The sequence below is a fragment of the Anguilla rostrata genome, chromosome 14 (assembly GCF_018555375.3).
Source record: "Anguilla rostrata isolate EN2019 chromosome 14, ASM1855537v3, whole genome shotgun sequence".
Classification (NCBI taxonomy): domain Eukaryota; kingdom Metazoa; phylum Chordata; class Actinopteri; order Anguilliformes; family Anguillidae; genus Anguilla; species Anguilla rostrata.
In genome coordinates this window covers 22819121-22846859 of record NC_057946.1, presented here as the reverse complement: position 1 = coordinate 22846859, position 27739 = coordinate 22819121, and the positions used below count along the sequence as shown (strand labels likewise).

Below are 27739 nucleotides of genomic sequence, written 5' to 3'. Positions count from 1 at the left end.
GTAAACCACCTTGCGTGCGGAAATATGGCGGCTGCGGTGGTAGCCTGACGGAGGTTTAAATTTTCTTGCTTCCAATGAAAGAGCTAAGAAAATACATGGAGAAAAGAAAATGGCATTGACCGAGTGCTTGCTAATCGCCCGCGTTGGATAGGTGTGGCGAAAACGACTTGACAAGCACACTGACAGAGACGGGAAAGACGCTCTGTGCCTAAGCTAACTTTAGGAAAGGGTACCCGGGGTCCGGGTACGCTTGAGCCCGGGAGAAGAGCTCCAGAGGACGGAAACACTGGACACGGAAGTTGGAGAAAGAAAGGCAGTGGGGGTGGGGTTGTATCGGTCTCCAGTCCTGCGTGGGTTTGTCAAGATCGATTCGGTCGAGTTTCTGAGGTGGAGACACTACTACCTAGCTAATGTTCGCTAACTGCAGTCGCGACTGTGTTAACGTTATCCTACTAGCTATGATAGCAAGTTTACTTCCAGCGCTGCATAACTCGGCTAGCTGGAATTAGCCCTGCAACAGTAAACAAAGTGTTTATCGCTAGCCCACTTAGCAATATAGCACTGCTTTCATTGCTCAGTGATAGCACATAGCGTCAGCTGAAGTTTTGAGTTGATCAGAAACGCAACACACTAGAGCACAAAAGTTCTTAACATGAATGCACAGCATTTAATGTCAGCTACCTAACGGTAAGCGTTCAGGGAAAAGGTTGTTGCTAACAGTACTATTTCTCTGTTGTGGCTAGCAAGCTATGACTACTGACATTTGCCAAGAATAAGCTTCACCCACCAGTTGCACATTCAGTGGGCCGCGATCTAATACTAATATCTAACGCTGGCTAGCCACTTAACGTTGCAATAGAGTGAAACTAGTTTACAGCAGGCTAATTGGCCAGGATTAGTCAAATTAACCGGAACTTTGATTAGCTATTCTGTGACAAGGTGATACTGAGTTTTAACAGTAACTTACTCGACTGGTTTTTGGTAGGTAATTGGCTACCCAAAGGTCGTTGTTGCCTTTCTGTATTTGTGCTGGAATTGTGATTTTAAATCAAGTCCAGTATCAAACGTGACACGGAAGGGACGCATTCAGTGAAATGTCTCTTGGTAGTTCCATACACTGTGATGTACGTGTTGTTTTTAAAACTTTAAATCATGAATCCCATTGTCAAGGCCTGTTACCGTTGACTACTAATTTTGTGCTATTGTGTGTACCATTAGATACATTTCAGTCATAGGGACGGATATGGGTCGTTTTCTTTTGACTGACAGCTAGCTGAAGCTTAACAGTTTGGAAACGAATATGCCGATTTATTTCAGGTTAGAACACACACATTCAAATATTCAAACAATGTAAACTAATGCACCGTGTTGCCTTGCGACGTAAGGAAAGATTTCTGCAAGGTGTGCGTTTATGTATCACGACTGTTGTGCCTTCTTAAAGCAAGTGCCTGATCCAGAGTCTTCGGGCCTACCGCCATAGTGACTGTTTAAATGGTTGGACTGTAGTTGGTTATACTCGATAGCCGTATATAAAATGAGAATGTCATTTTAGTTGTGGATATCCGTGGTGCTTGCTGGGTTGCTCAATGCTAAATTGTTACTATTACTAGGAATGACACTCATTTCTACATTTCAGTCTCAACAAGCGACAGAGCAGCAGCGTGTCTTTGGCTTTGGGTTAGCACATGTGGGTTTTGGGTGTTAACCGAATATCAGTGTTCTTATTATGACTTCGGACTCCTCTGTGCGTTAGTCTCAGACATAACCAGGCGTGTAGTATCTATTTTCACACCACAGGTAAATGGACTTGTGCTTTTAAGCCATTCAGCCGAATATCATTGGCCTTGTGCCCCTGACATAAAAGCAGCTGTTTCTGAGGGGGGTTTAAAAACAAGACGCTAGACTGTTGCCAAGATACCGAACCGCAGTCCCGCCGGATTGAATGTAGCGTTAGACGCTGAAGGCGCTCGGTGTCAGTGGGCCCGGGGAAGCACGTGCATGACTCTGAGCCGGAGTCCCCGCATCGCCCGCGTGTGTCGGAACCGTCCGGCGCCAGCAGCGCCCCGCGGCCGGGGAGCAGAGCGCGGGGGAGGCCCGCGCCCGAGCGGTCCATGAACGTTGAGGAGCGTCGGGCGGGACACATCGGGAATTTCGGGCCTCTTTTTCCGCCCTTTCCGCGGCCAGATCTCGCCTCCCCTCCTCCCTCCTCCTCCCCGTGTCCCCGCCCCGCCGCTGGCTGCCCTGACCGCCGGACCGCCAGAGACCCCCTGCGCGGCTCCCGGCTGCGGCCCGGCGCTCCGCCTCCATGGGGCAGCAGCCGGGGAAGTTCGTAGGGGACCAGAGGCGCCCGAGCCTGCCGGCGCTGCACTTCATCAAAGGCCGGCGGGAGTCATCCCGCCATGGGGCCCCGCACTGCAACGTCTTCACCGTGCACGGTAAGAGCGGGCCGCCCCCCTCCCCCCGTCTGTCTGTCTATCTCTCTCTCTGTCTGTCTTACACTGGGTCCTTCCTCACAACGTCCCGCTCGCTCCTCTGTGCTGTCGGCGCGGTTCTGAATGAGGCTGTTATTGTTTTGGTGTGAAAGTCCAGCTGCGAGATCGTTCAGTGGCCGCCCAAACCTGACGGTTACTTCGTTGACAGTGAGGAATGTCGGGTGCCGTGTGTGGGTGAGCTTATAATGGGCCATCCTGTGAGCTTCCTAAGCCTGTGCGCTTTTACTAGCTACGGGTGAGAATATGTACCAGTACCGTCAGTGAGGACTCTGGGACATTGCTCTTGCGTGCGTGCATGTGCCTGTGTGTCTGTGCGTGTGTGTGCACGTGCTGCAGTAGAATGCTGCTGTTCCTATGCTCTGTCTGATGGGAATGTGGTTAATGGGGACTCAGTTGAAGAGGAGGAAGGAGGAGATGGCACGATTGTCTGGGGTTGGAGACCTCGTGACACTGAATGGCCCTGCTGCATGCTCTGTGTAGCACAACATCCTCTGCACACGCACGCGCGCACGCACACACACGCGCACACACACACCAAACACACGCACACCACACATACACACACACACACACACATGCACACCCTCTGTCTCTCACACACTTTCTCTCTCTCTCTCAAACACACACACACACTCTCTGTCTCTCTCACACTCACACACGCAGCACACACACACGCATGCACACACACACACTCTCTCATGCACGCACACGTACACACACACACTCACTCACATACACAGTTCCTGATTTTCTGCCAGAAAGTGACTCTTAGGTTTTTGAATGATGGTTAGTTAAGAGGGGGGATTGAGGTTAGGCTGTGAGCTTTGTCTGTGGGCTGGAAGTCTTGTCACAGAGCAAAGCTGAGCTTGGTTTGTGTTGGACTTGAGTGTTTTTCTCCACTGGTGTTGGTTAAAGTGGTTGATGTGGAATATTGGTGATCTGTTGTTTATGTATGTGGTGAGTCAGGGATTAGTTGAAATGTGTGTGTTTCAAAAAAGTTTATGTTAGCCATCGTTGTTGCTGTAGGTTTGGAGACAGGGCTGCATTTTCCTGACAGAATGCACAAAATACCAGGACATATAAAAACGTATTTTCAAAAATTGGAACCATTTTACCAAAGTTCACAAATGACACAAATCTAGAAAAACTCCCCTACGTACTGGGGGAGATATCAGAATGTGTGGCGTTGGTGGCAGGATATGTGGCCCCCTGTCACAAAATGAGGGACAACCATAGAGACACCATCTCTGTTATTTGCATTGTTAGTAGTTTCTGTTCTTATTGCTGTCCTTTGTTTGTCGTTCACCTTGTAGGTTGTCTGTAGGTTTGGCTTTTATTATTTATTTATACATTCATCCCTATTATTATTTTTAAAAATATTTTATTCCACTCTTAATTTTTTCATTGGCAATGTTGAGAGTGTGTGTGTGTACGAGCGAATGAGACACTGTATCTGTATGTGCGAGTGAGAGTGTGTGCATGTATGAGCGAGTGAGAGAGCGTATGTGTATGAGTGAGAGTGTGTGAGCATGTGGGCGTATGTGTGTGTGGGTGATTGAGTGAGTTTGTCAGTAAGTGGTTGTGTGAGTGAGTGTGTGAGTTAGTGAGTGTGTGAGTGTGTGAGTGTATGAGTTAGTGAGTGTGTGAGTTAGTGAGTGTATGAGTGTGTGACTGAGTGAGTTAGTGAGTGTGTGAGTGTGTGAGTGAGTGAGTATGTGAGTGAGTGAGTTAGTGGGTGAGTTAATGATTTAGTCAGTTTGTTAGTGAGTTAGTGAGTGTGTGAGTGAGCTAGTGAGTGATTTAGTTAGTTTGTTAGTGAGTGAGTTAGTGAGTGTGTTAGTGAGTGATTTAGTTAGTTTGTTAGTTAGTGAGTGTGTGAATGAGTTAGTGAGCTTAGTTAGTTTGTTAGTGAGTGAGTTAGTGAGTGTGTGAGTGAGTTAGTGAGTGATTTAGTTAGTTTGTTAGTGAGTGAGTCAGTGAGTGTGTGAGTGAGTTAGTGAGTGATTTTGTTAGTTTGTTAGTGAGTGAGTGAGTGAGTGAGTGAGTTAGTGAGTGTGTGAGTGAGTTAGTGAGTGATTTAGTTAGTTTGTTAGTGAGTGAGTTAGTGAGTGTGTGAGTGAGTGAGTTAGTGAGTGATTTAGTTAGTTTGTTAGTGAGTGAGTCAGTGAGTGTGTGAGTGAGTTAGTGAGTGATTTAGTTAGTTTGTTAGTGAGTGTGTGAGTGAGTCAGTGAGTGTGTGAGTGAGTTAGTGAGTTTAGTTAGTTTGTTAGTGAGTGAGTTAGTGAGTGTGTGAGTGAGTTAGTGAGTGATTTAGTTAGTTTGTTAGTGAGTGTGTGAGTGAGTCAGTGAGTGTGTGAGTGAGTGAGTTAGTGAGTGTGTGAGTGTGTGAGTGAGTTAGTGAGTGATTTAGTTAGTTTGTTAGTGAGTGAGTCAGTGAGTGTGTGAGTGAGTTAGTGAGTGATTTAGTTAGTTTGTTAGTGAGTGTGTGAGTGAGAGGCCTGAGCGAGCAGGTTAGCCGGAGACCCGGGCTTGTTTTTGTTTTGGGAGGTGAGCTGGAAGGGGTTACGGGGGGATGTGAGTCACTCGGCGAGGAGAGGAAGTGTCAGCGCGCCCCCTCCCCCCCCGCGCGCGCCCCCCGGGGCAGAGCTGCGTTTGCGGCGGAGCGGGGGCAGGCAGAGACGTGTCGGGGCGCTGCGTGCAGCGTCTCGCAGCCGCTCTGCAGGAATGCAGCGCACCGCGGCTCCTGTGCAGCTGCACCCCACGCCAGCCGGGGCCCTGAGGACCGCCTGCCTTCAGCGCCCGGGCCCCGCCCCGACACCCTGCCCCCGCCCCAGCGTCCGGCCCCCGCCCCAGCGCCCTGCCCCCGCCCCAGCGCCCGGCCCCCGCCCCGGCACCCGGCCCCCGCCCCAGCGCCCGGCCCCCGCCCCACCCGGCCCCCGCCCCAGCGCCCGGCCCCGCCCCAGCGCCCGCCCCGCCCCGCCCACCCGGCCCCCGCCCCAGCGCCCGGCCCCCGCCCCAGCGCCCTGCCCCCGCCCCGACACCCTGCCCCCGCCCCGACACCCTGCCCCCGCCCCAGCGTCCGGCCCCCGCCCCGACCCACCCAGCCCCAGCGCCCGCGCCCCCGCCCACACCCGCCCCGCCCCGCCAGCCCCCCCAGCGCGCCGCCCCCGCCTCGACACCCAGCCCCTGCACCAGCGTCCTACCCCCGCCCCAGCGTCCTGCCTCTGTGTCTGAGACTGATTGTGTCTGAGACTGACTGTGTCTGAGACTGATTGTGTCTGAGACTGATTGTGTCTGAGACTGACTGTGTCTTTGACTGACTATGTCTGAGACTGACTGTCTGAGACTGATTGTGTCTGAGACTGACTGTGTCTGAGACTGACTGAGTGAATCTGACTGAGACTGAGTCTGTCTGTGTCTGAGACTGATTTTGTCTGAGACTGACTGAGACTGACTGTGTCTGAGACTTAGTGAATCTGACTGAGACTGAGTCTGTCTGTGTCTGAGACTGATTGTGTCTGAGACTGACTGTGTCTGAGACTGATTATGACTGAGGTGTTAATGAGGCTGTTAATGAGACTATAAGGGCCCTGGTCTGGGGTAATTCACTTCTGTTATGACAATCCTGGCCTTAAGTGTGAGCTTGTGATTCTGGAACATTACTGGAAGGATGTCCTTCTCTTCTTTGTTGTCTTTGGGAAAACCTGCAAAAGATCTCTAAGGAAATGCAGAGACATGTTACTGTAAAAACTTTGAAACTGGAGGAGGCCGAAGTTCTGTGAAGCTGGGGTAGAACTAAAGCTCTCTGATGTAGCAGAAGAGTAAAAGCTCTCTAGCTGTACATTTCTCTGCTTGTTGTGTTATTGCGTGGCCCTCTGCAAGTGCTCACATAGACTTGGCAAGTGAGCGAGTTGCGTATTTACATAAGGGTGTTATCCGCCGCCGGCTCTCGCTCTCCTGTAATTCAAGTGCTGTTTTCACCGGGGCCTCTGGTGGAGTACATGCTAGCTTAGCCTCACTGCGTCCTAGCATTCTGCACTGTTTTGGCAAATTACTGTGACTAACTGTTGAGTACGGCACATATTTGGAAGGGACAGGACATCTGAAATTCTTGACCCTGACCAGCGGCTTGGACCTGCCCCTTCATCCTGGTTGCATAGAAACGGACGAGTGGAGTAGGTTTGTGGGTGGCGGCTTGTATGAGTTGTTGAAGGTCTCTCTTGGCAGCAGAATTCTCTCTGACAGTGCCATGGCTTTCTTGAGAAATGAGCCTGCAGTTCCCGGGCAGTCTGCCCCCTAGTGGTTAGAGCGTTTACCTGCAGTGATAAGATTCCCGTTATCCACGCTGTTTCTTTCTCTTTTTTTTCTTCCTCTTGTAAATATACATTTTTAAAGCATGTTATTTATTTAAACAGGAAAAGCAGTCCCAGCACAGAACCCAAAGCCTTGCTTGGCGTGGTTAGAATTCATTCATTCAGCGAACGTTCTTGTTCTTGGTCATTTTAATGAGTGGTGAATGTGAGGTTCAGCATCTGAGAGGTTAATTTTTTAGCTGGGTTAAAAAAGCTGATTGGTATATATAGCGCTGGGTTAAATAAAGCCGATCGGGATGTCATGTAGAATCCTGTGTCACAGGTGGGCCCAGGTAGCTGCAGTCACGCTGTTCTCTGTGGGGTATGTGAAACCCCGAGCTGGGGGTCCCCTTAACCCTGTGTGGGGCTGCGTGGGGCATGCATGGGGTTTTATTCCTTTTTTGGCTGGAACTTGGGGAATCTGTGCAGTCTAGACACCAAAGCTCTGCTGATCCCTGTGGGTCTTGAAGACGGGGGCCTGTTTGTGTGTGTGTGTGTGTGTGTGTTTGTCTGTGCGTGTGTCTTTGTGTGTGTGTGTGTGAGGGGGGGGTAGTATTGGTGTGTGTGGATGCGTGGGGTTGTGGTGGTGTGGTGAGGTGTGTGTGGGTGGGTGATGTGTGTGTGTATGTGTGAGTGTGAGTGTGTGTGTGTGAGTGTGTATGCGTGTGTGAGTGTGAGTGTGAGTGTGTGTGTGTGTATGCGTGTGTGAGTGTGTGTGTGTGTGTGTGTGTTTGCGTGTGTGTGTGTGTGTGGTGTGATGTGTGTGTGTGGTGTGTATGCGTGTTGAGTGTGTGTGGTGTGAGTGTGTGTGGTGTGTGAGTGTGTGTGTGTGTGTGTGTTGTGTGGGTGTGTGTGTGTGTATGTTGTGAGTGTGGTGTGTGTGTGTATGGTGTTGTGGTGTGTGTGTGTGTGTGTGCGATGTGTGATGTGTGTGTGTGTGTGGTGTGTGTGTGTGGTGTGTGTGTGTAGTGTGTGTGTGTTGTGTGTGTGGTGTGGTGTGTGGTGTGTGTGTGTGTGTGTGTGTGTGTGTGTGTGGTGTGTGTGAGTGTGTGTGTTGGTGTGTGTGATGGTGTGTGTGTGAGTGTGTATGCGTGTGTGAGTGTGTGTAGTGTGTATGGTGTGTGAGTGTGTGTGTGTGTATGGTGTGTGAGTTGTGTGTGTGGTGTGTGTGTGGTGTGTGTTGTGTGTGTGAGTGTGTGTGGTGAGTGTGTGTGTGTATGTGTGTGTGTGCATGTGAGGACACGGGCAGGCGCCCCCGCTCAGATTTTGACTGCTCGTCCTGTCGGCTGCTCACTGCGTTTCTGTCAGGACGTCTCTGTGAGCAGTGTGTCTGCATGTCTCCATGGCAGCGCGTTGTTTGGAGTATCACACACAACGTGTCTTTTGTGTACTTGTCTTTGGGGTATGAATGAGGTAGCAAACATAATAAAACCGTTGTAAACCTCAAAATCGATCCAACTCCTTATGTTGCTGTTAGTAAGCTTTTATTAGTAGGATATATTTTGCATATTGCCACCCAATTTATGGGAAAATAGAACATCGACATTGCCAGAAGGTTTTTCTGCAGCTGTTATGTGATGAGATATGGCAATCCACTGGAATACCTCTTCTTGGTGATCGGGCATCAAGAACTAACGATAACATGTAGCAGGCTAACGCCTTTCCAGCGGCAACTGCAGGATAACTAATTCGTTTTTCCTGCATTGAATTGTCGTAGATGGGCCTTGTAAGCCTCCAAAGCTTCCTCTAGGAGAAATTGCACAAAAACACCTGAAAAATAATTAAGGCTGCGGAGTGCACGTAGAAGTGTGTCTAGGGTCGCCTTGTGTGGGGCGTGGGGCGTGTGCCGAAGGTTGCAGTCCTCGCTCGCCTTGATTTAGCGTAGCTACCCAAGAATTTAAAAGCCTGTAGTTAGCAACCAGTGACCTCATGCCACATGTTTTAATGATTGGTTGGTTACCGCCAGACGTCACTCCACAGGGTCACATGTGGTCACTCGTATAGTTCAGGAATTTTAAACAGCCCACCTGCACTACATGCCGCACAAGTATAAATGCTCGCCGGTCACACAAACTATGCACACTACGCAGAAGTATAAATACTCGCCCACAACGCAAATCACACAAACTATGCACACAATGCAAATCACACAAACTATGCACACTTCGCAGAAGTATACAACAGCCCTTAGAAAATGGTCTGTGCTTTTATTGGTACAATTTGTTACGTGAATGATATGTTATCAATGTTATTGAATTTGAAGTTTCTCACGTTTTGTCTGCTTGCAAGTTTCCCTGCAACCCTAGGCAGGCTGAATTAACGACTGTAGAATCCGCTTAATTGCATAAACGAATGAAACAGACGGAGTGCTGACAACTGCACGTACTACTCGGGCTCAGGGAGGGGAAGGTTATTACCGCTGCACACTCAGGCGCAGGGAAGGTTATTACCGCTGCACGCTCAGCGAGGGGAAGGTTATTACCGCTGCACACTCTCAGGCACAGGGAGGGGAAGGTTATTACCGCTGCACGCTCAGCGAGGGGAAGGTTATTACCGCTGCGCACTCTCAGGCTCAGAGAGGGGAAGGTTATTACCGCTGCACGCTCTCAGGCTCAGGGAGGGGAAGGTTATTACCGCTGCACACTCTCAGGCGCAGGGAGGGGAAGGTTATTACCGCTGCACGCTCTCAGGCTGAGGGAGGGGAAGGTTATTACCGCTGCACGCTCTCAGGCGCAGGGAGGGGAAGGTTATTACCGCTGCACGCTCTCAGGCTGAGGGAGGGGAAGGTTATTACCGCTGCACGCTCTCAGGCTGAGGGAGGGGAAGGTTATTACCGCTGCACGCTCAGCGAGGGGAAGGTTATTACGCTGCACGCTCTCAGGCGCAGGGAGGGGAAGGTTATTACCGCTGCACGCTCTCAGGCGCAGGGAGGGGAAGGTTATTACCGCTGCACGCTCTCAGGTGCAGGGAGGGGAAGGTTATTACCGCTGCGCGCTCTCAGGCGCAGGGAGGAGAAGGTTATTAACGCTGCGCACTCTCAGGTGCAGGGAGGGGAAGGTTATTACTGCTGCGCGCTCTCAGGTGCACGGAGGGGAAAGTTATTTCTGCTGCGCACTCTCAGGTGCAGGGAGGGGAAGGTTATTACCGCTGCACACTCTCAGGTGCAGGGAGGGGAAGGTTATTACCGCTGCGCGCTCTCAGGCGCAGGGAGGGGAAGGTTATTAACGCTGCGCACTCTCCGGTGCAGGGAGGGGAAGGTTATTACCGCTGCGCACTCTCCGGTGCAGGGAGGGGAAGGGTATTACCGTTGCACGCTCAGAAGGGGGAGTTTAACGCAGGGCAAGCCGCAGCAGCGGAGTCAGGAATGTGACCTCTAGTGCATTCCACACTCACATAGCTGGCATAACTCCTTCTCTCTCTCTCCCTCTCTCTCCCCCTCTCCCTCTCTCTCTACCTCTCCCTCTCTCTCTGTCTCCTTCTCTTTCCCTCTCTCTCTCTTTTTTGGAATGTCATAATTTTAGTTTTGTTAAGGTTTACTGCCAGGGCCCAGGTCTGGCAGTATTGTTCTAGCAGGTCTAGGTTTCTCTCTCTCTCTCATTCTCTCTCTCTCTCTCTCTCTCTCTCTCTCTCTCTTCTCTCTCTCCCCCTCTCGCTCTCTCTCTCTCTCTCTCTGTCTGTACACCACCCGGGGCCTGTAAAAGCTGTTGGAGCCCCCAGACTGTGCCACCCGGCCCTTGTGAGAGTTTGACTCTCAGGGTTATCACTACACCGCAGTCCCTCCCCACAGGCTTGACACGCTCAGCTGCGTGACGTCTGGGAGCCTCGTTCAACCGCCACGCACAGGCACGTGGGACACCAGCCTGTCCCACCGAGGGAGGGGCGGGGTTTGTGCTGGGCATGGGGGCGGGGTGGGCATTCCGGGGGAAGGACTTACCGGACGTGGCCCTCCCCCCCAGAGGGCGGGAAGCCCAGAGTTTCCCGGGTTACGGCCGGACGGTCGCACTCTGACCGCCCCCCCGGCCTCCTCAGCCCCCCGGCCCCCCGGGGTCACTGAGTTTGCGCCTCTGGCGTGGGGCGCGCTGCTGGGGCGCTGGCGTTGCGTCACCGCGCCGGGGGTAAGAAAGTTTAACGCGCAGAGGAACACTGAGCGAGGATGCCAGGGCTCTCCGGAGGCCTGCAAAAACAACAGAATTCCTGACAGGGAAAAAAAAGAGAAGGAAACCTCCCAGCTGGCGTCAGGGGGAAGAGAAGCTTTAACGCTGGAGGGATCCGTTTAGCTGGCTCTGCTTTCGTTCCTCCCCACACCTCTCCCCCCTCCCCCCTCCCTCACCTCCCCTGCCTCCTTCCCCTCCCCCTCCCTCCCTCCTCCTCCTCCTCCTCCTCTCCTTGGCCACCTCCCTACACCTCCCCTCCCCCTCCCTACACCTCCCCTCCCCCCTCGTGCTCCTGATAAGGATTGGGGGAAGGAATGTGCCAGTCCTGCTTCCACACTGCCCCTCTCTGACTGCACTCCGCCATATTTCCAGATCAGCTGTAGTTTTTCTTTTTGTGTAAACCTGTATTGTTCATCCAGTGACGGCCTTCTGGGAATGTTCCGGTCGCAAAGAATCCGTACTGCACGCATAACAAAAAAAACCGTCGAAATGTTTAATCTCGTAACTCTCTCTACTTTTGCGAAAGCGGCAAGAGCTTCGGTGAAAGTTTTGGCTGCGGGTTACGGAGTGTGGGGGTACGGGGGGGGGGGGGGGGTTTGGAGGCGCTGCAGCGAGTGATGACACAGCTGATTGGGGGAGGGGGGGGTTTGCGCACAGAGCAGCAGGTTTCGTGTTTAAAGCAGCACACAGCTGTGTGTGAGAGAGGCTCTGGTATGCGCGGTGTTTGAGACATTTTACAGAGGGGGGGGGGGTCAGCTGGCACCTACAGGCTGGGGGGGTGGGCAGGGGTACAAAGGGGGTTGGAAATGGTGCTGATGTTATATAGGGGGTCTCGGGTTTACAGGATCTCGATCTGTCCCTCTCGCTTTCGCGCACACACAAGCACACACACACACACACACAGACGCACGCGCACACGCGCACACACACACACCCCTGTCCCCACTCAAGCGTGATATAAGCAGGGCAGCTCACTGCATCTGGTTTCACTTAAACAGAAAGAGAGAGTGAGGGAGAGGGAGAGGGAGAGAAAGAGAAATAGAAAAGGGTTACAGTGTCTGAAAAGCAGTACTGACAGTGTTACAGTGTCTGAAAGGCAGTACTGACAGTGTTACAGTGTATGAAAGGCAGTACTGACAGTGTTACAGTGTCTGAAAGGCAGTACTGACAGTATTACAGTGTCTGAAAGGCAGTACTGACAGTGTTACGGTGTCTGAAAGGCAGTACTGACAGTGTTACAGTGTATGAAAGGCAGTACTGACAGTGTTACGGTGTCTGAAAGGCAGTACTGACAGTATTACAGTGTCTGAAAGGCAGTACTGACAGTGTTACGGTGTCTGAAAGGCAGTACTGACGGTGTTACAGTGTATGAAAGGCAGTACTGACAGTGTTACGGTGTCTGAAAGGCAGTACTGACAGTGTTAGGGTGTCTGAAAGGCAGTACTGACGGTGTTACGGTCTCTGAAAGGCAGTACTGACGGTGTTACGGTGTCTGAAAGGCAGTACTGACGGTGTTACGGTGTCTGAAAGGCAGTACTGACGGTGTTACGGTGTCTGAAAGGCAGCACTGACAGCGTTACAGTGTCTGAAACGCAGTACTGGCAGTGTGCCAGTGTCTGAAACGCAGTACTGACGGTGTTACAGTGTATGAAAGGCAGTACTGACGGTGTTACAGTGTATGAAAGGCAGTACTGACAGTATTACAGTGTCTGAAAGGCAGTACTGACAGTATTACAGTGTCTGAAAGGCAGTACTGACAGTGTTACGATGTATGAAAGGCAGTACTGACGGTGTTACGGTGTCTGAAAGGCAGTACTGACAGTATTACAGTGTCTGAAAGGCAGTACTGACAGTGTTACGGTGTATGAAAGGCAGTACTGACGGTGTTACGGTGTCTGAAAGGCAGTACTGACGGTGTTACGGTGTCTGAAAGGCAGTACTGACGGTGTTACGGTGTCTGAAAGGCAGTACTGACAGTGTTACGGTGTCTGAAAGGCAGTACTGACAGTGTTAGTGTCTGAAAGGCAGTACTGACAGTGTTAGTGTCTGAAAGGCAGTACTGACAGTGTTACGGTCTATGAAAGGCAGTACTGACGGTGTTACGGTGTCTGAAAGGCAGTACTGACGGTGTTACGGTGTCTGAAAGGCAGTACTGACGGTGTTACGGTGTCTGAAAGGCAGCACTGACAGTGTTACGGTGTCTGAAAGGCAGTACTGACAGTGACAGAGCTAAGGCGAGCCGAGTGGCTCCTCTGTGGTGACATCATAGCAGGTGATGTCATCAGCAACCTCATCTGCCCCGCCCACATTACAGCCAAGGGAGCGTTTGGTCCAAACGGCTCTACTGGGCTTCTTTGGCATGCAGCCGCTGTTCTGGGTGGCAGTGGAGCAGACTGCTTTATCGCTGCACCATTGCAACTTTTAGCACAGAGCAGGAGTATGGCAGGAAATCTGACCTGGGTTTGATTGGGTAACCTGTATCTGACCGGGGTCTGATTGGATAACCTGTATCTGACCGGGGTCTGATTGGATAACCTGTATCTGACCTGGGTTTGGTTGGGTAACCTGTATCTGACCGGGGTCTGATTGGATAACCTATATCTGACCTGGGTCTGGTTGAGTAACCTGTATCTGACCTGGGTCTGATTGGGTAACCTGTATCTGCCCGGGGTCTGGTTGGGTAACCTGTATCTGACCGGGGTCTGATTGGATAACCTGTATCTGACCGGGGTCTGATTGGATAACCTATATCTGTCCTGGGTCTGATTGGATAACCTATATCTGACCTGGGTCTGGTTGGGTAACCTGTATCTGACCTGGGTCTGATTGGATAACCTGTATCTGACCTGAGGACCCCCTTTCTCCATTGCTCAGACCACCACACTGAGGACCGGCAGAGGTTTTTTAGCTGCCTGATGTCAAACGGTCTTGCATTGTACATTGGAGTTAAAGTTGATTAGATGCAGTAGCATCCATCTAAGATAACACATTTAAAGAACTGCGTACTCGTAAAACCGAAATGGTAATCAAAAATGGCTGTTTTTTCTCTTCTCTTTTCTGTGAAATTTTTGATTGTTTTGTGTGTCTGTGTGTGTCTGTGTATGTGCGTGTGTATGTGCGTGCATGCGTGTGTGCGTGTGTATGTGCGTGCATGCGTGTGTGTGTGTGTATGTGCGTGCATGCGTGTGTGTGTGGGTATCAGACCTGGGTCCAAATACGTGTTTGTTTTGGATTCAAATACTTTTCTACGCTTTACTGATCTTGTCTGGTGTGTTGGAACCAATGAAATACTGTCAACTAGTGCAAACCCTGCCTTCTGGTCCTATTGGCAGGCTCAATTATACCAGGCAAGATCAATAGAGCACAGAAAAGTATTTGAATCCAAAACAAATACGTATTTGACCCAGGTCTGGTGGGTGTGTGTGTGTGTGCGTGTCGGGGGGGAGGTTACAGAACGTATCTTGTGTGTACGTCAGCTAACTGCTAACGTCCCTGGAGTGGGATTATATAAATCAGAGCCGAGTATTTCTCTGATGAGCTCACTGCAAAATTACGTGCTTCGTGTTTCGCCATCTGTGACCTTCCACCCCGTCCCCCCCCCGCTCCCCAAAACCCACCCACTCCTCCAGTTTTTTGTTTTGTTTCTGACTGTGGTGTTTGTGGTTACCGATGATTGCAGTAAATGGCGTTTAGTTTGTCTTTGATTGGTGATTTCAGTTGCCTGTTTGGCGCTGAATGGTTTCATGTGTCTCGGGCCTGCTGTTCTGCGATCGGCACGGCAGCGGTGCTCAACGGCAAGCGGGGGAGGGGCTGGGGGTGGGACTGTGGGCGGGGCCAGGAAGATGCAAACTGCTGTCAGTCACAGAAGGACACGTGCATGAGAAAGGTGAAGTGTGTTCTGCACCCTTGTGAACATTATCAGGTAAGCTGGTATACGTGCCCCATGGGTGTTCAGATGCCCCTCCTGTGGCTGAACCCCGTCCCCCTCAGTTATCTGCTCGGAGCCTGAGGGCTATGGCTGAACCCCAGGCACCCCCCCCCTCAGTTTATCTGCTCTGGAGCCTTTCGGCTGTGACTGGAGCCAGCAGCTGCTGGGAGTTAGCCCTGTTTTTTTTTTCATTTCTAACGGAGCTGATTGGTTAAAACAAGAGGGGGGCGGGGCTCTCCCTGCCGTCCCCTCACACCTGTCCTGGCTGGGGCAGCCCGCACCTGTGGGGCCCCTCGCAAATCCTGCCCTCTGCCCTCTGTTTCCAGGGGCGACGCTGCGAAGTGGGAACAGTCTCGCGCCCGTGTTTCTTAAAATGTCCTTTTCTCTCTAATCTCCCCACCCCAAAAAAAGTTTTTTGAGAGATTGGGAATTGGGTACACACCCACGCACATGCACACAGACTCTCACACACACACACAGACAAAGACACACGCACGCACGCACACACACACACACACACTCTTGGATTATGTACAGTTCCACCCTGCACTCTCCGTGTTAGAGATGTGTTATTTCCTGTTGTTGGCATCTCTTTTTTTTAATGGAGAAACCCGGCGATGGTTATGAAATGGCCGCACGGACAGAACGCTGTGCGAAGCTGTGCGTGCAGCCGGGCTTGGACAGCAGCGGCGTTAGTCAGACTCACGCCACCAGCGTCCGATCGTTGCCATGGATTCTTCCTGTTATTGTTTCGCCTCCTCCGGGTGCATGGCCGGCTGTTTTTTTGGCTGGACCGCAGCAGCAGGGCCGGCCCTACAAACCCCGAATGTCTGTGACTGACTGAGTGAGTGACTGCGGGCGAGTGATGAAGTTACACCATTGGTCGGCCGGATCACGTGTGTTAGGTCCAGCCATAGACTAGGTTTTAACCTGGTCTTGTTTCATTTGTACTGAAAGGGTCCCATCCCTGGATGTTGCGAGCGAGTGAGCGAGTGAGCGAGTGAGTGAGCGAGTGAGCGTGCGTGAATGAGTTGGGTGGGTCAGTGAATGGTAGGAAAAGTGCAGGGATGGGGGCAGGGCTTTGGTGTGGGAGAGGAGGGGGGGTGCTGGGGGAGGAGTTTTTGGGAAGAAAAGAAAAAAAATGGCCTGCGATTCTTCAACGGTTCTGTCTTAGCTTTAAAACAAATGTTTATACACGTTCTGTGAAGAGCCGTGTGTGTGTGTGTGTGTGTGTTTGCGTACGTGTTCATGTGCGTGTGTGTATGGATGTGTGCGCGCGCGTATGTGTGTGTGTACGTATGTGTGTGTGTCTGCGCCCGTGTGTGTGTGTGTTTGCGTGTGTCTGCGCCCGTGTGTGTGTGTTTGCGTGTGTCTGCGCGCGTGTGTGTGTGTTTGCGTGTGTCTGCGCGCGTGTGTAGCTGTGGGCGGGGCCGGCCCAGCTGATGTCAGAGGCAGGCAGCGAGCGGGTTGGTGAAAGAGCTCTTTGTTGCAGTAGCTCTGAGTGCCTCTCCAGCAGCACACGCACACTGAAGGGGCTGTGAGGACCTGCCATGGCCGGACCCAGGGAGCTCTACGCCCCGCTGAACTAGCGCTGGATCTGAACCAGAGGACCAGAGGACTCTAAATTAGGAACAGACGAGGGGAGAATGGGACCCCTCTCGCTCAGGAGTCTGTAGAGCGCTTTTTCGGGCAGGAACGAGGGTCTCGGGGTCTCCTTCTCGGCCGAGCACGGTACCGCACACGGGAGGAGGGACCACGGTGGAACTTTCCGGGCTTAGAAAACGGCTCCTTCGACTCGAAACTTTCTATCTGACGCGCTGCGGGATTGGGACGGCCGTACGCGTTCGTTGTCGCGGCGACTGTGAAACGGGGTTTTTGAGAGACCGGGGTAGGACGGGACGGAGGTGGGAGTGGGAAGAACGAAAGAAAGGAGAGTGGATTTTTGGCCGCGGGAGGGAGAGGAGGAAGCAAATGAAAATGCTGGAGATCTGCCTGAAGCTGGTGGGCTGCCGGTCCAAGAGAGAGCCTCCCTCCTCCAGCCGCTGCCTGGAAGGTAAGAGTTGTGCGGGGGGAGGGAGAGCAAGGGGAGTGGGAGCTCCAGGAGGTGAAGACACACTTGTTTTTTGGGAGAGCAAATGGCCCTGACTGTGGGGGGGCCCCAGGGGCAGATTTAGCCGGGCGGACGGACGTCTGGATGGACAGACGGATAGACGAGCGGGTGGGCGCGTGGGACGAAGAACATTGGGTTCTTCAGACTTCCCTCAGAAGCGCGGAGAGAGAGAGAGAGAGAGAGGGAAAGGGGGAGGAGGGAGAGGAAGAGAGGGATGAAGCGTGTCGGGGAAATGACGGTTTTCCTACTCGTGATGTCATCTCTGTTTTCGCTGAAGTGTCATAACAGTTTTTTTCTTTTGTCTTTTACGAGGTCTGTATCATCTTTTCTGTTTTTTTTTTTTGGTCCATTCCTTGAGGTTAGCTGTCAGAATAGGCTACTGGAATCTGGAAGGAATCTGATATAAAATCTGAGGGCGTATACATTATTGAAATAAAATAAGACAGGCAGCTCTGGACTTCAGGGTTCTTTACCCCCCCCCCCCCCCCGCCCCCCGCCCCCTGCCCCCTGCCCCCTCCTGTACGAAATAGCCATAAAACTGAAGCCCAGCGTTGACTGAGTTAGTGGGGTGGGGGTTAGGGGGAGAGGGGGAGAGGGGGAGAGTGGGGGGGGGAGAGGGGGAGAGTGGGGGAGGGGGGGAGGGGGGAGAGGGGGAGAGGGGGGCAGGGGGCAGATGATTCCCAGAACTCTTGGGCACATATTGAACGTAATTGATTGGTGACGGGAGGCTTCAGTCAGCGCGCGGGGGTGGGGGTGGGGGCGGGGGCGGGGGCAGTTGTGTAAGGGAGATATGGGGCAGAACCGTAGCGGAGCGGGCTTCTGGGAAACGATTTCAGGGAGGACCTTGCTGTGAGAGAGAGGACGTTTACTTATTAACTAAACTCTCAGGCCGTGGAAAGCTAGCTGTGATGGGACCTGCTCTGGAACGGGCGAAAGGTTCAGCAGCTCCAGCCTGGTGCACGTTGGCCTGGATCAGGAAGGACAGCCAGTCTGATGCGTCCAAATATGGTGCGGACTTCAGCTTGTGCAGCCTCGCCTACTGCTGCAAGGCCCACTGTTTCCATGGCACCTTCGCAGCCGGAGCTGCTGCACCTACAGCTGTGACTGCTCTCCTGTGACTGCTCTCCTGTGACTGCTCACCTATCACTGCTCACCTGTCACTGCTCTCCACCTGTGATTGTCACTGTGTTTGGCCCAGTGTACTGATGGCCTGGGACAGATAACCACTGCTAAAGCCCCCCCCCAACCCTAACCCCCCCCCCCCCGCCCCTGTGGTTCAGCCGGGCCAGCGGAGCGAGTCTGCCTGGAGTCTCCAGTACTCGGGCTGTCGGTCCGTTTGTGATTGTCCGGTGAATGGCACCTGTGGCCGGCAGCCATCTTAAATGAACAGACGCAGCCCTCGCTCGCGGTCAGAGTGTTTTAGTATTATTTAAACCACGTCTTTATGAAAACGTTGGCATCTTGGCCCTGTCGTCAGGCCGTGACGGTCGGAAAGGACAGGCTGTGTGTCATTCATTTTCATTGGAGGCAGCTGTGCTTAATCAGCAGGGAAAGTGCCAAACACTTGCGATGCACCTGACCCAGGGAACACTCTGTAACACGTACAGAACACGGGAGGATTAAACTCTCAGCCCATAAAGTGTGACAGCTTCCTAATGACAGCGCTCATCTCCGTTTGACGTGTCAAATACAGCAATATTCGGCTTGTTCTATGGGCAGTTATGAATGTTTTTAACTCGTATCATGTGGGCACTCATTCACACAAGTGAATCCAGCAGGTTTTACCCAGGAGAAGAAAATTAAATTAGTAGTTCAGCGTGTTTAAGGCAATTCTTCTTCTCGACGCGGACGTCAAGAGAATGTCACATGATCAAAACAGGTTTTGTTGGGGAAGTTGTTTCACGTTGATAACACGAGGCAGGAATTTTAACGAAATAAAGGAGATTTTTGTGAAAGAACCACAGGGACACCTTCCGTTAGCTACACTTTGAGCGAGCTTAAGCCTTTGCTGTGTGAACTCCCCAGGCTGCGTTTCATCGCAAGCCAAGCCAAACTCAAGATGGCGGTCTGCCCCTCCAGCGTCTCCGCCTGACCCTGCACCGTGGGGTACCGCCATCGGCTCTCCTGGTGCACCATGGGAGTCCTGATGTTGCGTTCGGACAGAGAGGTCCGGCGGTCCGGCGCTGGCGACAGGGCCTCACGGTGCTGGGTAGGCCGCAAGGAGACGTATTTTGGGGTTCACTTGCTCTCCTTGTGGGGGTTCAGGCCTGCTTTTCCATTGTTTCCTCTTTAAAGGGCCTTTGTGGCATCGTCTCTGTGTGAAGCGCCATACAAACAAAATTGAATTGAAATTGTGGCGATTTTAGCATGTTTGTCATCCAGCATGGGTCGTGAGTGACAGCGGCTAAATGGATTGTGGTATTTATTATTTTTTATTGTAGTGCTTTTCTGTGGAGAGTTTGGGGATGTGTGGCCAGAGTCATTTCTGGTTACGGATGGTATTTGGGCTGCGTTTTATAGACGCGGAGTGCATGTCCTAATTTGTCTGTTTGTACTCTGAGTAAGAACGTCAGAGCATCGTATTCACGTGCTTTGGAAATAGTTTTGGCCAACTTTCTTATTTTATGTGCGTTTCTTGCATGTTTTTGTGGTTTGGTCACAATGGAGGACACATCTCCCCAGATGTTTGTTTTTTAAGACACTTAAAAAAAAAAAAAAACTATTAACCCTTTGAAGAGTATGTTTATTGGAATGTCTTTTCAAAATCCTAAGTCAGTTCTAGAACTCTTTTTTTTACCAGTAGTGATTGTTACATCAGCGTTAGAATGTTCCGTTGAGAACGTTCTAATCTCATATTTGTGACCAGACACCTTAAAGGATTAAACTGTGTGAGGTGAAAGAATGCTGTTGCGTGTTGGGATATGGCCCATGGCACTGGGTAGAAAGGGCACCCTGGTAGGTCTCTCTATTTAATCATGCCCCTGCACTAAAAGCATCCTTCTGTTATATTACATTTCACTTCATTACTCACATTTAGCTGAGGGTTTTATCCCGAGCAACTTACCATCCTCTCGAAAGGGCTGCCTTGCCTCACGTGTGTAGGGTACGTTTCTGACTCCCTTCTGTTTCTCCTCGACAACACTGACCGGCTCTTTGTGTCCTTGATTTAATTACAGCCTCATATGTGCCATTTTAATGCTTTTTATCATTTTCCTTCCTGTTATGGAAAAATAATCATTTTGGCTTTGCAAGTGCTTAAAAGTACTTCTGGGTCATATACTTCCTTTTTGGAGGATGTGACGTGATGTCACATCCTCACATTATCGTATGTGATGTCATATCCTGTTTATCTCCCACTGAGCGGCCTCCTGTGAAGTCGTTAGTGTGCGTGTGAAACGTATACCATAACATAACATAATGATGAGAACAGACCATTCAGCCCAACAATGCCCGCCATTTTCCTAACTAAATTATACCTAGTGCTCTGATTACCTACACACTAGATAGTATCTAACCTTTATTCCCTGTTTGTGGCTTCCTCCTCAAAAGTGAAGCTTGACTGCTTGTGATGTGTACACCTGGAAAGGTTACATTACTAAAGAACACTAAAGAGTGATGTTTACTGTATGAACTGGACTTAACGTGTTCATGCCTGTGAAGAACTGTACAAAATGACTATTGTACCTGATCGAACCTGTGTTTTGTCATCGTTCCAATGACCTTCGGTATGCACTTATTGTACGTCGCTTTGGATAATAGCATCTGCCAAATACATGTAATGTAATGGATAAGTTCACAATTGAAATACTTTTCTCTAAACACAATACATTTAACACAACTGGTTATGTTGAACAGTAGCTTGTAACTCCCGCCGACTGTTTTGCACACAAGCTTACATACACAAACATACACAGCTCTCCATCGTGTGCCCGGTCCAGCTAGCGTGGTTTAGCGCTGGCTAGCTCTCAGGATCCGCGAGCTTCATTCGCCTGTGCAGTAGCTGACTGTACGTTTTGACTCTGAATACGGTCAGATTAGGTAGCGTGTGGCTTTAATAGCCCTGGAGAGACATGACTACACCTGAATTGCACTGACTGGCCGAAGGCCTTGTGCATAGCGTGGTGCTTTTCTCATTTACTCTGACGAACCTAAACGTCGCATTTTAGTGCAGCAGTGCAGAGTAAACCTCATTTAAACCGTGTGTTTCTGTGTTTTATTTGTACTATTCACTGGGACCACTGATATACTGTGAAACCAAACGAACACTTTCTGCAATGACCTGGTTTACAGCCCTGGATCAGTCTTAAGCCCTCACACTGGTGCTGTCCTGAACTTGTAAGATCTTTTCTCTGTAATTTAGTTTATGCTAGATTGGCTTGGTCCATATGACACGATATGACATTGGAATGTTGTAGTGTTTGTGGCATAAATGTGGTCAGTAATGGGCACAGCTGCTATAAACAGTGCCTTCAAAATTATTCGCTCCCCGTGATGAAGATGACCACAGAAGGCTTTATAAAATTAGCAATGCAGGTAATGTGCTATCTTGCGTGCTCAGAAAAGGAAACGTTTATGTTTATACTAATACAGTTGCTCACCGAAAAAGATTTTGTTTAAGGAAAAGATTAGTCATGATTATTCATAGCCCTGTTTTTCAATACTTAGTGCACCTCTCTTGGATAACAATCTGGAGAGTGAAAGAAAACTTCTATGGTGATTTTGCTGAGCATACTGGGAAGCATCTTTGGCCATTCCTACATGCGGATTGTTTTAAGACCCCATGTGGACAAACAGTATCCTGAAATATACCTGAAGTATACTATTTTGGACCCAAGAATACTTGAAGTATAATTAAAGGTAATATCAGGTATGCTTTATGTGTACTATTTTTTTTCACGTAGGATCCTTAGTTGGCATGTGTGAACTTATACACAATTTCCCATAGGGTTTACTTTTATACCTACAGGGTTCTGGTCTAAAGGCTGAGCTGGTAATTTTTTGGCCAGTTTCTTGGTTGATTTTGCAGTGGCAAGTTTGCCATCACTGTCTTGTTGAAAGGTCCGTGTGTAGGAAGTTTGAGCTTCCCGGCAGAGGGATGGCAAACTTTTGGGCAAAATGTCTTCATAATTCAGTTCACGATTCAATTTACCTCAACAAGAGCCCCAGTAGATACATAGCAGCCCCATTACATCAAAGACCCCTCGCCTCTCCCCCTCTCTTTCTCTCTGTTTCTCTCTCTCGCTGCCCCCCCCCCCCTCTGTTTTCCTCGATTCGCTCTTGTTTTTCCGCTCTTCCCCTGAGTGATGATGTGGGCTGGAGTCAGCCGAGGCATTTAAGGAGGTCTGTGAGGGAGGGTATGATGTGGGTGGATCTGCTGCTCACTCGTGGTGACCCGTCTGTCACACTCCCACTCTTTCCTGTTTTCCTTTCTTTCTTCCTCTCCTCTCCTCTGCTCTGCTCTGCTCTCCTCTCCTTTCTCCTCTCTGCTCCTCCTCCCCTCTCCTCTTCTCCTCTCTTCTCCCCTCCCCTCCCCTCCTCTTCTCTCCCCATCTCTCCTCTCCTTTCCTCTCCTCTCTTCTTCTCTCCTCCCATACTCTCTTCTTCTCCTCCCCTCCTCTCCTCTCCTCTCCTCTCCCTCCTCTCCCCTCCCCTCCTCTCCTCTCCCTCCCCCATCCTCTCCCCCCTCTGAGCAGTTAGGCTGTGGGTCTTGTTCAGATTGTTGGCTGATGATTTGTTGCTGTAGCAGGAGGCCCCGTCCCCTGCTGGAGGAGTCCCGTACAGGCCGCGGGGCTCTCTCTATGGGGCTTTCAGTATGGGGGTCCTCTGAGTTTGCCTGTCTCAAAATGGGCTTTTCCACTCCAGGGTCCCAGGGGACGGTCTCTCCCTTTGACCGCTGTGTGACCGCTGTAGACCTCAGGTCTCTGGACGCTTAAAGCTTACCGCCAACGCCGGGGGCTTACCGCCAATTCTGGGGGCTTTATGTTTGTCCTGATGTAGCTCTTTTGGCTCCCGGGAGGGCGTTTGGGTGGTGCGTTTGGGTGGTGTGGTCCTCCCCACCTGTCTGATAGACCCCTCCTGCAGTCACTAAAACAGTCAGTCAGCCAGCTTTGACGTTCATGCTTAAGGCATGGACCTCTTTCACTAATATCACTGATTTGTGTGGATGTGTGCGTGAATGTGTGTGTCTGTGCACACGTGTGTGAGTGTGCGGGTGTGTGTGTGTGTGTGTGTGTGATTGAGTGTTGTTTCCTCATTCCCCTGCACTCCAGGGTGATATACGCTTCCCCAGCATGCTGATCCTGGATCAGTTTGAGAAAGGCTAATTGGAATTCCCCACCACTCAGTGTGCCAGGTGGTGTGTGACTCCGGGTCAGTGCTCGGAGACGGTATGTGTGCGTGTGCTGGGCGACGACTGCCGCGCTGTGAGAGCAGCAGCACAGTAAAGCGCTCGTGCTGCTCCGGATGATCTGCGCTCGGCGGAGCGTGGAGTGGAGTTTCCCGGAATCCTCCGCTGCTTCGCGGAACTCTCGGAGCGTAGCGTTCCGTCACCGGGGACAACCAGGGTTCCGTGCATCTTCGGCTGCTGTACGTCACCCGCCGCGTCAGACGCTTTTTTTTGTCTTTCGCGAATAAAGGACGGTAAACATCTGTTAATTTGACACCAGGTGCCGGCGTTAGCGCCATATTAGCGCTGAACTTAGTGGCCGTGTGCCTTTTGTCCCGGGCTCCTACGCCTAAGGGGGACAGTGACTCAGCCGAGCTAGCTGAGCTAGCGTTGCCCTCGGGCTGTGAAATTACAGCCGTCCGAGCCGGGCTGCGGAGTAGACTGGGCGAAAGTTGAAATTGGGGAAATGGATTCGGTGTGCGCCGCGTCTTAGCTTCCCCGTTTGCACTCGCCTGTTAGCAGCCTGGACAGTGACATCGGAAGGGCATGGCTCGGGTCAAAGGTCACGGGACCCCCTGTGTCTCTGTCCACTGTGGTGTGTGATGTGTGTGTGTGTAGGTGCGTCTGGCGCGTGTAAAGAAACAGCAGGAGGGTGCGGAAGGGTACACTGATGTGCACGCTCGTGTGTTTTCCCTGTGTGTGCTTGTGCAGGTTTACACTGACGTGCACGCTCGTGTGTCTTCCCTGTGTGTGCTCATGCAGGTTTACACTGATGTGCACGCTCGTGTGTTTTCTCTGTGTGCTTGTGCAGGTTTACACTGATGTGCACGCTCGTGTGTTTTCCCTGTGTGTGCTTGTGCAGGTTTACTCTGATGTGCACGCTCGTGTGTTTTCCCTGTGTGTGATTGTTCAGGTTTACTCTGATGTGCACGCTCGTGTGTTTTCCCTGTGTGTGCTTGTGCAGGTTTACTCTGACGTGCACGCTCGTGTGTTTTCCCTGTGTGTGCTTGTGCAGGTTTACTCTGACGTGCACGCTCGTGTGTTTTCCCTGTGTGTGCTTGTGCAGGTTTACTCTGACGTGCACGCTCGTGTGTTTTCCCTGTGTGTGATTGTTCAGGTTTACTCTGATGTGCACGCTCGTGTGTTTTCCCTGTGTGTGCTTGTGCAGGTTTACTCTGATGTGCACGCTCGTGTGTTTTCCCTGTGTGTGATTGTTCAGGTTTACTCTGATGTGCACGCTCGTGTGTTTTCCCTGTGTGTGATTGTTCAGGTTTACTCTGATGTGCACGCTCGTGTGTTTTCCCTGTGTGTGCTTGTGCAGGTTTACTCTGACGTGCACGCTCGTGTGTTTTCCCTGTGTGTGCTTGTGCAGGTTTACTGACGTGCACGTGTGGTTCCGTGTGGCTGTGCAGGTTACCTCGTCACGCTGTGTGTTTTCCCTGTGTGTGCTTGTGCAGGTTTACTCTGACGTGCACGCTCGTGTGTTTTCCCTGTGTGTGCTTGTGCAGGTTTACTCTGACGTGCACGCTCGTGTGTTTTCCCTGTGTGTGCTTGTGCAGGTTTACTCTGACGTGCACGCTCGTGTGTTTTCCCTGTGTGTGCTTGTGCAGGTTTACTCTGATGTGCACGCTCGTGTTTTCCCTGTGTGTGCTTGTGCAGGTTTACTCTGACGTGCACGCTCGTGTGTTTTCCCTGTGTGTTTTCGTGCAGAAGCGCTCCAGCGCCCGGATTTCGAGCCCCAGGGTCTGACGGAGGCGGCCCGCTGGAACTCCAAAGAGAACCTGCTGTCGGGACCCAGCGAGAATGACCCCAATCTGTTTGTGGCCCTGTACGACTTTGTGGCGAGTGGGGACAACACGCTCAGCATCACTAAAGGTAGGGAAATGGGGATGGAGCAGAGGGAAATGGGGATGGAACAGGGGGAAATGGGGATGGAACTGAGGGAAATGGGGATGGAGCGGAGGGAAATTGGGATGGAACTGAGGGAAATGGGGATGGAATAGAGGGAAATGGGGATGGAGCAGAGGGAAATGGGGATGGAGCAGAGGAAATGGGGATGGAGCAGAAGGAAATGGGGATGGAACAGAGGGAAATGGGGATGGAGCAGGGGAAATGGATGGACTGAGGAATGGATGACAGAGGGAAATGGGGATGGAACAGAGGAAATGGGGATGGAACTGAGGGAAATGGGGATGGAGCGAGGGAAATGGGATGGAACTGAGGGAAATGGGGATGGAAGAGGGAAATGGGGATGGAGCAGAGGGAAATGGGGATGGAGCAGAGGGAAATGGGGATGGAGCAGAGGGAAATGGGGATGGAGCAGAGGGAAATGGGGATGGAACAGAGGGAAATGGGGATGGAGCAGAGGGAAATGGGGATGGAACTGAGGGAAATGGGGATGGCAGAGGAATGGGATGGAGAGAGGAAATGGGATGGAGCAGAGGAAATGGGGATGAGCAGGAAATGGATGGGCAGGAAATGGGATAGAACAGAGGGAAATGGGGATGGAGCAGAGGGAAATGGGGATGGAACTGAGGGAAATGGGGATTTAATAGACAGATATGTGGGAAAATGGTGGGTGTAACAGAGGGAAATGTGGACTCAAGAGTGGGAAACAGGGACGGAGAACAGAAAGTACAGAACAAAGATAAGCGGGGACGGAGCGAAGGAGAACTGGCCCTGCACAGCGTGCTCCTGCCCTTCCTCTCAGAGCTCTGGAGTAATACAGTAACACAGCTGAGGGGGGTGGAGAGCACTGTGTCCCAGCTGAGGGGGGGTGGAGAGCACTGTGTCCCAGCTGAGGGGGGGTGGAGAGCACTGTGTCCCAGCTGAGGGGGGGGTGGAGAGCACCGTGTCCTTCTGTTAAAGGAGAACTGAATGCCAAACACACGCCTTTACTGTTAATCTTAAACAGGAATATCTCACCAGAGATTGAGTGTTCGTTTTCCTAGAAAACATAAGCCACTGAGGGTGGTCCTATGGCTGGATATGTTCTCTGAAACGCTGCCACAGGACAGTCGTTAATGATATTTTGTCAGAAATGACGTAGGTCTCTATCTGAGGACTGGATTCCGAAATTCTTATCGAAAATTGAATCCACAACCTCAAAATAAATCTCCAGCTCAGCTATGTGATCTTGCATATTACTGTTACTTTGTCTCTGAACGTTTTTGAAATAAGTAATGTTTTTATTTATTTCGGTCAGTTGGTCAGCGTTTCTGTATAGCACTGTTTACACTTTGTTTCATCTTGATTGGTGTAAACCTTCATTTTGTATGAACAGTGCCTTATGAAGCAATTTTTATTATTATTATGATTATTATTATTAGGTTGGGTTTCAGTGAAGCCAAGCTCTTAACTCTGAATGCACATAATCAGGTTCCCAAATATTAGTTTGCACAGAAGATTGGGGTCCAGTCTTTCAGTTTGTGGCAGGCAGCTTTAACTTTTAACTTTTTTTGTGGCTTTCCCTTGTATGTAATTGCCAGTAGAGCGCTGGTTTGCTACCACTTAGCCATTCAGCCACAGAATAAGGGAAACTGACACACCTGATTACACCAGGATGCAGCCTCAATCCCATTAGCCCCTAGGGTCAGATCGCCAAGGTAGTAACATAGGCGGACGGAGCAACTTAAATGACAGTCACCAGAATTTGAAATGCATTTCTAATTTAAAATGTGCTGTAAAATTTGCAGTGCTGTAAAATATTTTTTCTAAAAGTCCATGTTGTGTCAACAGGCAAAAGCAAAAATAACATTAGTATGTTAAATCTGGATGACTTTCATTTGATAACATTAATATTTTAAAACTGGATGACTAGGTTTGAGCTTTAAGCATCATACACCAGATAACAGAAGGGGTTCCTTGCTGTGATGTGTGTAATGTTCATTGTGATGTCACTTCCTGCCCAGGGGAAAAGCTGCGGGTCCTGGGCTACAACCACAATGGCGAGTGGTGCGAGGCCCAGACCAAGAACGGCCAGGGCTGGGTGCCTAGCAACTACATCACCCCCGTCAACAGCCTGGAGAAGCACAGCTGGTACCACGGGCCGGTGTCCCGCAATGCGGCTGAGTACCTGCTGAGCAGCGGCATCAACGGCAGCTTCCTGGTGCGCGAGAGCGAGAGCAGCCCGGGCCAGAGGTCCATCTCCCTGCGCTACGAGGGCCGCGTCTACCACTACCGCATCAACACCGCGTCCGACGCCAAGGTCAGTACTGCGTCTACCTCATGGCTGGCTCGCGTGTGATTGGCTCGCTGCAGCCATTCAGGATGTTCGTTTGCTTTGTCCCCGCGGTGCGTAGAGACAAAATGGATCAGT

The 27739-nt window shown here is 51.1% G+C and overlaps 1 protein-coding gene across 3 annotated transcripts in view; it reads left to right on the top strand.

The window, feature by feature from the left end:
* Positions 1 to 27739, top strand: part of abl1 (c-abl oncogene 1, non-receptor tyrosine kinase) — a 35855-nt gene continuing 8116 nt past the window's right edge. Inside the window, exons 1-4 of one of the 3 annotated variants that reach the window (XM_064307241.1) lie at positions 16551 to 16979; positions 17925 to 18044; positions 25132 to 25296; positions 27333 to 27628. In XM_064307241.1, coding sequence (XP_064163311.1) covers positions 16898 to 16979; positions 17925 to 18044; positions 25132 to 25296; positions 27333 to 27628 — 663 coding nt within the window. In that variant the 5' untranslated portion in view covers positions 16551 to 16897. Of the gene's footprint in view, positions 2436 to 16550; positions 16980 to 17924; positions 18045 to 25131; positions 25297 to 27332; positions 27629 to 27739 lie in introns of those variants that run through there. The other 2 variants (XM_064307242.1, XM_064307243.1) reach the window with 2 other exon arrangements.